Source organism: Ostrea edulis, chromosome 9 (assembly GCF_947568905.1).
Source record: "Ostrea edulis chromosome 9, xbOstEdul1.1, whole genome shotgun sequence".
Lineage (NCBI taxonomy): Eukaryota > Metazoa > Mollusca > Bivalvia > Ostreida > Ostreidae > Ostrea > Ostrea edulis.
In genome coordinates this window covers 33,685,850-33,698,433 of record NC_079172.1, presented here as the reverse complement: position 1 = coordinate 33,698,433, position 12,584 = coordinate 33,685,850, and the positions used below count along the sequence as shown (strand labels likewise).

General features: G+C 37.8%; 1 protein-coding gene across 1 annotated transcript in view; it reads left to right on the top strand.

The window, feature by feature from the left end:
• LOC125660351 (SCO-spondin-like) overlaps nt 1-12,584 on the top strand; it is a 51,199-nt gene that overhangs the window by 26,112 nt on the left and 12,503 nt on the right. Inside the window, exons 24-41 of the mRNA XM_056150716.1 lie at nt 726-896; nt 1,011-1,181; nt 1,478-1,648; nt 2,363-2,533; nt 2,878-3,048; nt 3,173-3,343; nt 3,587-3,757; nt 4,685-4,855; nt 5,063-5,233; nt 5,452-5,622; nt 6,023-6,193; nt 6,683-6,853; nt 7,009-7,179; nt 7,677-7,847; nt 8,304-8,480; nt 9,523-9,693; nt 10,773-10,943; nt 12,164-12,340. Of these exons, the coding sequence (XP_056006691.1) occupies nt 726-896; nt 1,011-1,181; nt 1,478-1,648; nt 2,363-2,533; nt 2,878-3,048; nt 3,173-3,343; nt 3,587-3,757; nt 4,685-4,855; nt 5,063-5,233; nt 5,452-5,622; nt 6,023-6,193; nt 6,683-6,853; nt 7,009-7,179; nt 7,677-7,847; nt 8,304-8,480; nt 9,523-9,693; nt 10,773-10,943; nt 12,164-12,340 (3,090 nt within the window). The remainder of the gene's footprint in view (nt 1-725; nt 897-1,010; nt 1,182-1,477; nt 1,649-2,362; nt 2,534-2,877; nt 3,049-3,172; nt 3,344-3,586; nt 3,758-4,684; nt 4,856-5,062; nt 5,234-5,451; nt 5,623-6,022; nt 6,194-6,682; nt 6,854-7,008; nt 7,180-7,676; nt 7,848-8,303; nt 8,481-9,522; nt 9,694-10,772; nt 10,944-12,163; nt 12,341-12,584) is intronic.

Below are 12,584 nucleotides of genomic sequence, written 5' to 3'. Positions count from 1 at the left end.
AGGTGTGTCGCACATTAAAACCAGGTCACTGTGACTTTTCATTAAGAAGATATCCGTCTGTCCGTCCGTCTGTTAGCTTTTTCGTGTCCGACCCGTAACTTAAATACTACAAGGCCTAGAATCATCAAACTTTGTCTGTAGATACATCTTGTGTAGAAGGTGTGTCGCACATTAAAACCAGGTCACTGTGACTTTTCATTAAGAAGATATCCGTCTGTCCGTCCGTCTGTTAGCTTTTTCGTGTCCGACCCGTAACTTAAATACTACAAGGCCTAGAATCATCAAACTTTGTCTGTAGATACATCTTGGGTAGAAGGTGTGTCGCACATTAAAACCAGGTCACTGTGACTTTTCATTAAGAAGATATGGCCATATATGGCAAAAACTTGTCCGGCTCATAACTTGGAAACTATTAGACCTAGAATCACCAAAATTGGTCAACTAATGCATCTTAGGTAGAAGGTGTGTCGCATCCTACTTTAAGGTCACTGTGACATTTAATTAAGGTGATATAAAAAAAATGTTTTAATGGGTACAATCTATACTGTTAACAATATGTGACGTGCGTATCATGTGCCGTGGCGGTGCACTTTTTATCATGATGGATCGATTTCACCTTCATCCAGTCACCTTGCTGATCTAAGATGTAAACTACAAATTGTTTTTATTAACGGATTGGTGACTGATCGGTAGAAGAGGTCAGAATACGGTTATGTCTGTTTTAGTTGATGGCGGGTACAGTGATTGGAGTAAATGGGACGCATGCTCAGTGACTTGCGGTGGAGGGTCTCACAGTCGATCACGCACATGTTCAAACCCCACCCCACAATACGGTGGAAAGACCTGTAGCGGAGACCCCAAGCAAGAAAGAAGCTGCAACACTCAGGAGTGCCCAAGTATATCATGTTTTTCTGTTTAGAGTTTGTTCTTCAAATGAAGCTTCGTCAATGTAAATTCTTGAGTTTGATGGTATCATTAATTCATGATGTGTGTTATAATGTGTGTTACAGTTGACGGAGGTTATTCGGACTGGGCTGATTGGACACAGTGTACACAGACGTGCGGGGGCGGATCTCAGGAGCGTGAACGAACATGCACGAAACCCGCCCCACAATTTGGTGGCAAACCTTGTAGCGGTGTTGCAGACGAAATTCAAGATTGTAACACTCATAACTGTCCAGGTTAGGAAAGACCGTTAACTTATATCCAGTGGTAAACTGACTCAGGTCCATGTACTCTATAATCAAATGATGCAATACTTTAGATATTGGTAGAAGTTTGTATTATGCCTTTTTGTTGGATTTTGAACGCAAGTCATCTTAATGAGTGAATAAAATTTCATAATTTCAGTGTGCAATGCATTTTTGTCTATGTAGGCTTGCTCTCATTGATGAACAGTTGTTATTCTTACCTGTGGGTGTATTTATACCACGAACATTATAGGGATTTAATCTCTTTCGCTTTCATTTTGAATAAGTTGATGGAGGATTTACAAAATGGTCAGACTGGAAACCATGTTCAGTCAGTTGTGGGGGTGGATCTCAGAGTAGGTCAAGGTCGTGTTCAAAGCCCATTCCCCAGTATGGCGGAGCCCCATGTATCGGTGACACAGAAGAGACGCAGCACTGTAATACACAATTCTGTCCAAGTATGTATTATTCAAGGAAGCTTGGGGAGAAGATATTTTATTTTTGTCTTACATGTTTTAAATATGATATTTCTGTGAGATGAGTAAGTAAGCAATTTTCGTGACACTGAAATACATTTTCATGGTCATTCACAAATGGATAGTAAGACAAATACGACGAAGTGCTAAATGGAATTCTGGTGTTTGTAAATACAAGTTACAGTGTAACCACACGTTCATTTCTATTAATATGATACTAATTGTATGTCTGTTGTTTATTTCTTTCTTATATATATATATATATATATATATATATATATATATATAAACATACATACAGTATATATATATAGATAGATAGATAGATAGATACATTCTGCAAAGAAACTTGTACAAAATGTTTATAACAATCTACCAAAGGTATATGTATATATTCTTTTCTGAGAGAGAGAGAAGAACGGAGAGATACATACAGTCATTATCTAATATATTAAAGGTACATATATATTGAAATTTATGGGGGGTTTTCCTAAGGAAAAAAACACTAAAGGAAATAATTGATTCCAGCGGTTCTAGCAGGTGTCAAACAAATCTTTTTCACCATTTTTATATGCAATATGTCTCTGAGTTTCATTTACATTAAGTGTCTCCCCTTTACATCACATAGGGTAGATATAATATTTCAGCCAAATAACAAGATTATTTTGTATAGTTTTGCCCGTTTATTTATTTCAGTCGACGGTGATTTCACTGATTGGTCGAAATGGGACATGTGCTCTGTGACGTGTGGTGGAGGTACACAGAAACGAACCCGTTCATGTACTAGCCCCGCCCCACAATACGGCGGTGCGGCTTGTTCCGGTGACAATGAGGAGATGCAGGATTGCAACACAATGAACTGTCCAAGTTTGTATTAATTATGACAAAAATGAGTACAATATTATGAGCGTTGACAAATAAACAATAACATATACCTGCATTTATGTAGATTCAGTTATATTACGTAACAGTAATTACAATAATAGGACTTCCGTATTGTATGATGTAACGTGCACAACAAGCAAACATATGAAATTGTACGGCAAGTCAGTTAACTATACAGAAATTGCTAGTAAAACAGTAGTGTTCAATGATAGTTAGTCACATGACTGGCTTCAACAGAGATATGTAATACTTTATTGTTTTGTAGTAACGTAATGTTCCAAATATATATATATATATATATATATATATACAAATATATACTTCAGTTGATGGAGACTTCTCTGATTGGTCACCCTGGGACACGTGTTCAGTGACGTGTGGTGGAGGAACACAAGGTCGAACTAGAACATGCACTAACCCGGCACCACAATATGGTGGCGCAGACTGTTCCGGTGATACGTCAGAGTCTCAGGCGTGTAATGTACATCATTGTCCAAGTAAGAAATACATTAACTACACAAGTATTTGTGAATGATACGCTGATGGCATAAGTGAAATCAGCTTGGATGCTTCTGAACATTTAAAAGCAATATACACCATTCCTGATTTCTATTATGGCAGTTGATGGCGCATACAATGACTGGTCAGTTTGGGACACGTGTTCTGTCACATGTGGTGGAGGAAGTCAAGGTCGAACTAGAACATGCACAAACCCTGCACCACAATATGGCGGAGCGGATTGTTCGGGAGCGGCATCTCAGTCTCAAGACTGCAATACATTCCACTGTCCAAGTAGGTTCAACAACATTCCTACCTTCAGGGTTTGTTAGAGTTATTAGTCATAGAATATTTAAACAGTTTGACACGAAATAGGACGTAAATATATTAACTTTCAACATATGCGAATATGTGGTTGTAGTCTCGATGATGTGGTATATAAAAATGTGCTAAACGACTTTGCAATCCGAAATACAAACATGATAGTGTGTACATTTGGTCATATTCAATTGACAAGATCCATTATTTGTACTTCAGTTGATGGTGGCTTTACTGATTGGTCGACTTGGGACACATGCTCCGTGACGTGCGGTGGTGGATCGCAAAGGCGTAGCAGAACCTGTACAAACCCCGCCCCTCAATACGGAGGAGAGGCCTGCGTGGGTGACGAAAGCGAAATGCAAGACTGCAACACCCACTTCTGTCCGAGTAAGATCCCAATCAAGTTGCTGCAAAACAACTATCAGAGTATTTGAAATACAATCAATGCGAAAAATCATATTGAGGACATAGGATGCTAGAAATTGTTATAGATTTTATAAGACCTTGTAAATGTTTTGATATTGCTAAAAATACACATTTACAATAAAATCTTCCAAAGAAACCAAACCGCCGCGGTGGTCTAGAGGTTAGAGCATTCGACCCGCATGCGGAAGGTCGGGGTTCGAATTCCGGCCGCGACTGACTTAGGTCGTTAAAACGGGTAGTGACAGTTCCATCGCCAGACGCTTGACATCAGCTGTGAATGTTACGGGTCCTCGGAGATTACCTTAAAAACGAATGTCCCGTGTCACAGTAAGTGTGGCACTCTAAAGAACCCTCACTGCTCAATGGCCGTAAGCGCCGAGCATAGGCCTAAATTTTGTAGCCTTTCACCGGTCTTGGTGAATCTCTATATGAGTGAAAACTTCTCTAGAGAGACATTAAACAAGATACAATCAATCAATCCAATGAAACCACCTTTATTTTAGCATTATTTACAAATCGTTACCTAAACATTCAATTGGAAAACATTACCCAAAATATGATACCATTCAAAATCGTCTTTCTATTGGTGCATTTTATACTGATTTACATTGTTGTTGATCAAATAATAGAAAATCCCACATACACACAGCTTCATTTGATATGTCCAAAATCCTAGACATCCTATGACCTTAATTTAGTAAAGCATTACCCATTAATGAAATATATTTTGACCTTGTGATTGATCTTCATTCCTTGTTAGAAATATATATTATGCCTGAGAAAAATAAACAAAAATCTTTGATTACTTTAATATGGCATCTCTTGATATTTGAAAATACATATAGTAACACATTAATGATTGTTGACATCTGTATTTATGACCTGTAGTTGATGGTGCATTCACTGATTGGTCGGCATGGGACACGTGCTCAGTCACGTGTGGAGGTGGATCCCAGGGGAGAAGTAGGATGTGTACAAACCCCGCTCCTCAGTACGGAGGTGCCGCCTGCACGGGCGATAACTCCGAAGATCAGAACTGTAACGAACACCCATGTCCAAGTAAGTCTCTCTTCGGTTGACCTTGTTTTACTACTAGCATTAAGTCCACAAAAAGATATTAAATCATGTAGTAATATATTTCAGTTATGTCTAAAAGGTTTGATTAAAAGCAATTCTTTTCTTTTTTCATCTTTTAAAACATAATATGAACGTCATAATATGAAATGAATGCGGAATCTATTGATTTTACGATTAACTATTTCGCAGTTGACGGCGGATACACACTGTGGAGTGATTGGTCAGTTTGTTCCGTCACTTGTGGCGGAGGATTACAAAACCGCAGTCGAACCTGCACAAATCCTGTGCCACAATACGGTGGTGCCACCTGCAGCGGGGATTCTGGCGAGATTCAAGACTGCAATACCCACAACTGCCCGAGTGAGTTTCTTGAATACATGTGAATTTTTGTTGATTTAGCGCCTCCTTCATTTACTTTAAGTTAGAATTAGTTTATCCAATATAGATATCATTATTTCTGGTGTGCATCCGGTTGGTTTATTTTTTGTCTACACTTTATGACTCGAAAAGAAAACGCACACCCGTATTCGATATAATGATGTGAATGAGTGAATGAAAAATCTCATCCTTAATCAAAGTTGACGGAGGCTTCACGGATTGGTCAGCCTGGGACACGTGCTCTGTCACTTGCGGTGGAGGATCTCAGGGAAGAACACGAAGTTGTACTAACCCCGCACCGCAATATGGCGGCGCCAGCTGTGTCGGAGATGAAAATGATGAGCAGGATTGCAACACCCACCACTGTCCAAGTAATTCAAACTTTAACACCTTCATGTTAGACCAGGAATCAACAGATATACTAGTATACAATGCTTGAATTCTACAAGAGTTATGTTTCTGTTATTCTACCGGTATAACCCATATCAGTGGACATGCACACTGATTTGAGAAAGTAATGAATGTAACATTTTAGTTTTCTTTCCATCGCTTCTTTTGATGATTAAAACGAAGTTTAAACAGAAAATAATATTTTTTCCAAAAAAAATATTCTAAAATTGCCCCAAAATACCTGTAATATGTAAACACATGTCAACTTCGTCCTCATTTGTCTTAATTTATTAGGCCAAATCTACATGCTAAGCGTACTTTGTTTTTGTTTTACATGGATAATAGAATATCGTCTGATAATCTCCTTTTAATCTGCTTTAGTTGATGGGGGTTTCTCTGATTGGTCAGTCTGGGACACATGTTCTGTCACGTGTGGTGGAGGAAGTCAAAGTAGAAGCAGAACGTGCACAAATCCGGCACCGCAATATGGCGGCGCTGACTGTTCCGGCGACACGTCAGACACTCAGGACTGCAACACACACAACTGTCCAAGTAGAATATTTGTTTCATATACTTTCTTATTTAAAACAAATATATTTTGTACGTTAGATATTTGGTTTTCTTTGTAAAATCATCGTTCTATTAATACATGGCGCATTCTGAAAACAGTAAAAAGATCCTTAAAACACTATGATTAACAACATAGTTATGCCATTGGTTATCCAGAAAGAAAATTCAGAACACAATTTTAAACAGGGTACAAATGAGTACATTATTTTTGTCTGATTATCAATATCTAAAGCAAGTAACAGTTGGTTCGCTGAAAGAAATATCTATCTATTCATTTTCTGCTATATTGAGGCTTCATTATTCATCTCAACGAATTAGATTTTCTATAAAGTAGAAGGACTAGCTTAGACAGGAATTATGGTTCCTAGACAATTTTATTGGATGTAGGTATGCTGGAGTTAATCGGAATCGATTAAGGGTCAGTCTACATTATTCTTATTTTGCGATAATTATTACATCTATCAATTTCAGTTGACGGAGGCTTCACTGATTGGACTAACTGGGATAGGTGTTCTGTGACATGTGGGGGCGGTTCTCAAGGTCGTACAAGGTCATGCACAAGCCCAGCTCCTCAGTATGGTGGTGCCCAATGTGTGGGTGACGTCTCCGAGGAACAGGATTGTAACACACACAACTGTCCAAGTAACTATGACAATAGTTCATTCTTAAAATGAGAGAGAGAGAGACTTTAAATTAATGTTTGATATTTTCAATACTATTTTTTCTGCAATTTGTTTTCTTCTAGATTTAGTTATGTTTTTATTTTGTTTTAAAAAACACCATAATTTATCAAACAGTTGATGGTGCGTATACAGATTGGAGTGACTGGGATCTATGTTCTGTCACATGCGGGGGCGGATCACAAAACAGAAGTCGTAGCTGTACCAACCCACTGCCACAATACGGAGGGGCGGATTGTAGTGGCGATGACCAGGAACGACAGGACTGTAACACACAAAACTGTCCCAGTAAGGACAATACGTTTTGATAAACATCACTTTCGAGAAAATAATAATCGACCAGCTGCATGCAGGGAGGATTTTCCTCAAACAAAATGCATTATAGAAGATATTCTTTGATAGATCTACTTCAAGCATTCTTTACAGGATGTCTCTGTAGGTTTTATTCAAAAGCTAAAACTTGTAATTACTTTTACTTTACATTGGTGTTTTTTTAGAGTGTCCCCGTCACATGAAATTTTAAAGAAATTTTCCTAGTTGACACTTGACCTAAATGAATAACCAACGAACGACTGTAACCATTTTCTTTAAACGTACAATGTAATTGGTTGTGATGTTACATGGTATACAGATCCTATAATGTATCGTATTATGCATGAATGCACGTCTTGTCACATCATAGTGGAATGTAGTACTTTTTTAATGTACACATGTAATGTTTTATTCATGTGTGAGTGCCTTTCATATATGATGTTATCTATTTGTTTTTATTTCAATTTTAACAGTTGACGGCGACTTCACTGATTGGTCAGCCTGGGACACGTGTTCTGTCACTTGCGGTGGAGGAACTCAAGGCCGAACCAGAACTTGCACTAACCCGGCACCACAATATGGCGGCGCTGACTGTTCCGGTGATCTGTCAGAGAGTCGAGATTGTAATACAGACTTTTGTCCAAGTAAGTGTTAAAAGAATTTTGACAACAAGAGAAACAAACAATATGAATAATAATTGCAAGGGAAAAGAAAAACAACCATATTGGTCTATTGATCTGTGAAATATTTGCTTATACTGTGTACCGTACTTTTTTCTCCCTGCGACGACTGTTCTATTTTCGCGCAGATGCATCGAAAATGATTTCGATTTGTTTTGAATTCGCTGCATGCTATTTATTACTACTTATGGTAATTCTGTTGCATTCGCCGAGGTCTGGATTCGCTCATTTAGGATGAGGGTGCAACAGGAGTGAAAATTTCCCCGTATAGTGTTCATCTTGTCTGGCCACTTCATGATTCTTAAAACAAAATCAAATCATGAACTAAATGTTAATGATAGTCTAAAGAACAATACAATGGTTTGTTTGACTAAATAAATATATTAATTACCTACATATATAGATATAATTATTTTACAGTTGATGGCGGTTACACTGATTGGACAGTGTGGGATACGTGCACTGTCACGTGTGGTGGAGGTTCGCAGACACGCACACGCACGTGCACCAACCCGGCACCACAATATGGTGGAGCGGACTGTGCCAGTTTCGGAGATAATGCAGAAACTCAGGATTGTAACACACAAGCCTGTCCTAGTAAGACGTGACATCATATTTTTTTATATGAAACAATTATAATGATACGTAATGAAATGACATGCCTGATAAACGGTAACACAGTAAAACGTTAAAAGAGGGGGAAATTGTACTTGAGTGTATGATGAAAACCCTATTACAAATGTAAGCCCAATATAAGAATTCTAAATCACGGATATGGCGTAGCACGTCCGGTGTTTTGAGTTGCAAGGATGCAGTTGGAAATCTCAGTCCAATCATTTAAACTTCCAATGTTTTGAATCGGTCTATTGATATTAGACATCCAATATGCTGAATCGTGACTTGATGTTTTATATCGCGCATTCAACATTAAACGTTCAGTGTTTTGAAACACTTCGTTGACGTTAAACAGTATTTTCAATCACTTTGTTGACGTTCAACGTCCAGTAGTTTAGATTGCTGCGTTGGCGTTAATCATGCAGTATTTTGAATCTATCAGTCGATGTTAAATATTGATTTATTATCATGAATGGCTCAAATGACGCTAGGTATCTGCTGTTTAAAATGGTTTTGAATTGGTCACTTTTCATTCAACACTTAATGTTCTGTTCACGTAATAACTCTGACCCTTTATCATTCTTAATGTTTAAATTTCGTGTTACTCCTCTACAAAGTGCATTGAACAATCATTGGCCAAAGTCAATAATATCTGTCCATTATCAGTTAATTTATGGATTCGTTTTCAATCAATAGAGTATGACGTCTAACAAGAGTAACAAATACGTATGTTTAAACATTTATGACGGATTTTCGAATTTTTCACTGTTTTGAATCAGTTATGCAGAATGTTAAACTGCTTTGAATGCATCGTTCAATTTACACTAAACGGGTAATTTCAAGTTTCTCACATTTTTGCATTAAACATACAGAGGTCTAGTTGACATTTCAACTCGGTCATTTGATATCAAATATCCAATGATTCACCGTGTTCAGTTGATATCAAACATCCCATGGTGTAACTCGTTCAGTAGAACCCCATGGTTCAATTCCAGATGATATTAAACCAATTTGATTCGTGTAGTTGATGGTGGCTTCTCTGATTGGGCTGACTGGGATGACTGCAGTGTCTCCTGCGGGGGCGGATCACAAAGCCGTGCCAGAACCTGTACTAACCCCACTCCTCAATATGGTGGCGCTGATTGTTCTGGTGATCTCTCACAGTCTCAGGACTGCAATACTCAGTACTGCCCAAGTATGTCGTAAATAGAAGCAGTATGCACTTTCCTTGTATATGTACATTTTCTTCCATGATCACTAGTTTTGCCAATAAGCACAATCACATGTGCATGTTTAACGCTATAATGTAGAAATTATTTTGTGCAAAATAGATATCGTTAATTCATGAACGTGTTGAATGGTTCATTCACAAATGTAATAATTTAGAAGGTTTACCTACCACTGACAGTACATATCATCTACAATTACCCACCACAAACAGTACATACCGTCTACAATTACTTACCACTGACAATACATACCGTCTACAATTACTTACCACAGACAATACATACCGTCTACAATTACCCACCACAGACAATACATACCGTCTACAATTACTTACCACAGATAATACATACCGTCTACAATTACTCATCACTGATAATACATACCGTCTACAATTACTCATCACTAATAACACATACCGTCTACGATTACCCACCACAGACAATACATACTGTCTACAATTACCCACAACTGACAGTACATATCGTCTACAATTACCCACCACAGACAATACATACCGTCTACAATTACCCACCACTGACAATACATACCGTCTACAATTACTTGCGCTGACAATACATACCATCTACAAATACTTACCACTGACAATACATACCGTCTACAATTACCCACCACTGACAGTACATATTGTCTACAATTACTTATCACTGACAATACATACCATCTAAAATTAATCATCACTGACAGTACATACGAGTTCCAATTACCTACCACTACAGCACACAGAGGCTCCATCCTCAAAGGACCCTGAAATGAAAACAATCACATACCTCTTTACAGGAGTTTGACAGCACATTTTAAGCATTGTCAAAAATTCAGATAAAATCATTGAAATCAGCTGATATATATGTTTGGCACGCTGTTTTTGGCTATATTTAGATCTAAAACTTCATAGTTATTTCGGATTTCAAACATTTCGGTTGAGCATCACTGAAGAGACATTATTTGTCGAAATGCGCATCTGGTGCATCAAAATTGGTACCGTATAAGTTTTACATTAATAGAAATGAACTTCTTCTCCCTCAGTTGATGGAGGATATACCAACTGGTCCCAGTGGGACACCTGCACAGTTACTTGTGGGGGCGGGTCTCAGGAGAGGTACCGTAACTGCACCAACCCAGCCCCACAATATGGAGGGGCGGATTGCATGGGAGTGGACGCAGAGATTCAAGTCTGCAACACAGACAACTGTCCCAGTAAGATTTGTATGGTCTATAATAGATACGATCTGTTTATCATAATGAAAAAATTCCTCGGTAGATTTGGGTGGGTATCACACATTTTACAGACGATAGCCGTAAGGATAGTAGGAAAACTGTCGTCGAAAAAGCAGCAACTATTTCCCAAGTCGAAATATTGAGAAATGTTACTGTTGAAAAGTCACCAAACTTGCTATTGCTCAAAGAACTGGTAAATAGGTGTTTATGATGCCAAAGCCAAGCTAAGATGGTTGATATGAACATGTTGTTACTTCCCGAGAGATCATGTTTCCATATTTGATGAACGCAAATCCGAGTTATCGGAATTTTATGTCATATACATCTTTACATGCGTTTAATTAGCATTGATATAAGAATTCATAATAAGTATCTATGAGAGATTTGGGGTATTCCGTCTGAGGGGTTTATTATATCAGTCAAGGAGAGTGAGAACTGTTCTTCGTATTCTGGAAGCAATATTTAATGTTAGATTTTTTTTTAAATAGTATGCATGAAATTTATGACAATTTTCAAAGTATATGTATCTACTTGGTTTAGGAGTTAATTGTGTATATGCAACTTTGAAGTCTACATCTAATCAATAAAAACTGTATAACTACACGGAAAATATGATACATGACAAAATCGCCCTATATGTGAAAATTTTCCTGTATGTGAAAATGTCTCCCTTATGTAAAAAACAAATCCCCCATATCATTTCCCTGTGTGTGAAGATTCCCCTGCACGTGATGATTCCCTTGTGTATGAAGAGTCCCTGTATGGGATAATTTTTCTCTATATCAATATTTTCCTTTTATATGAAGATTCCCCTATATATGAAGAATTGCCATTGCGTTCAATGCCAAAATACCGTCAAATAAAATTTATTACTATGTTTATCAGGAAAATATGTCTTCTTTTGTGGGTCACTGATTATTTCCAATATATTATTTAAGGTTATTTCCTTTGAATACTGTAAACTAATTTTTATTTGCAACGACTTTGTTTCGCGATTTATTGGTAATGCACTTCTTTGAGGCAACTAATTTTCATGACCAAGAGGTGGTTCTGTACATTACCTTTGAAAACTTTGAAAGCAGGTGCAATGTATCAATATATCGTTGTAATTTGGGAAGCCACTTCTTGATATCATGTAGACGATGTATACTTTGTTGTTCGATGTTGGTACGATGACAAACAGTTCCTTGATTTCACAGTTGACGGTGGTTACACTAATTGGACACTTTGGGATACATGCACGGTAACATGTGGTGGAGGTACACAGTCACGTACACGCACGTGCACCAACCCGGCACCACAATATGGTGGAGCGGACTGTGCCAGTTTCGGAGATAATGCAGAAACTCAGGATTGTAACACACAAGCCTGTCCAAGTAAGGCTTGACAAAATACAAAGAGTTGTATTAACATGTATAAGAAACATGAAACATAAATGTTTAAATACCACATACCACAACCTATGTGTACCTGCAGGCTCCACAAAATATCGGTATACGGTAATTAATATGTATCTTTCCAATAGCTCGGCTATAGAGGATAATCGTGAATATTTCCTGCATACGTATGCGCCTACAATATACCCTTGCATTTGTTAATGTTAATCTCTCCATGCTCTCT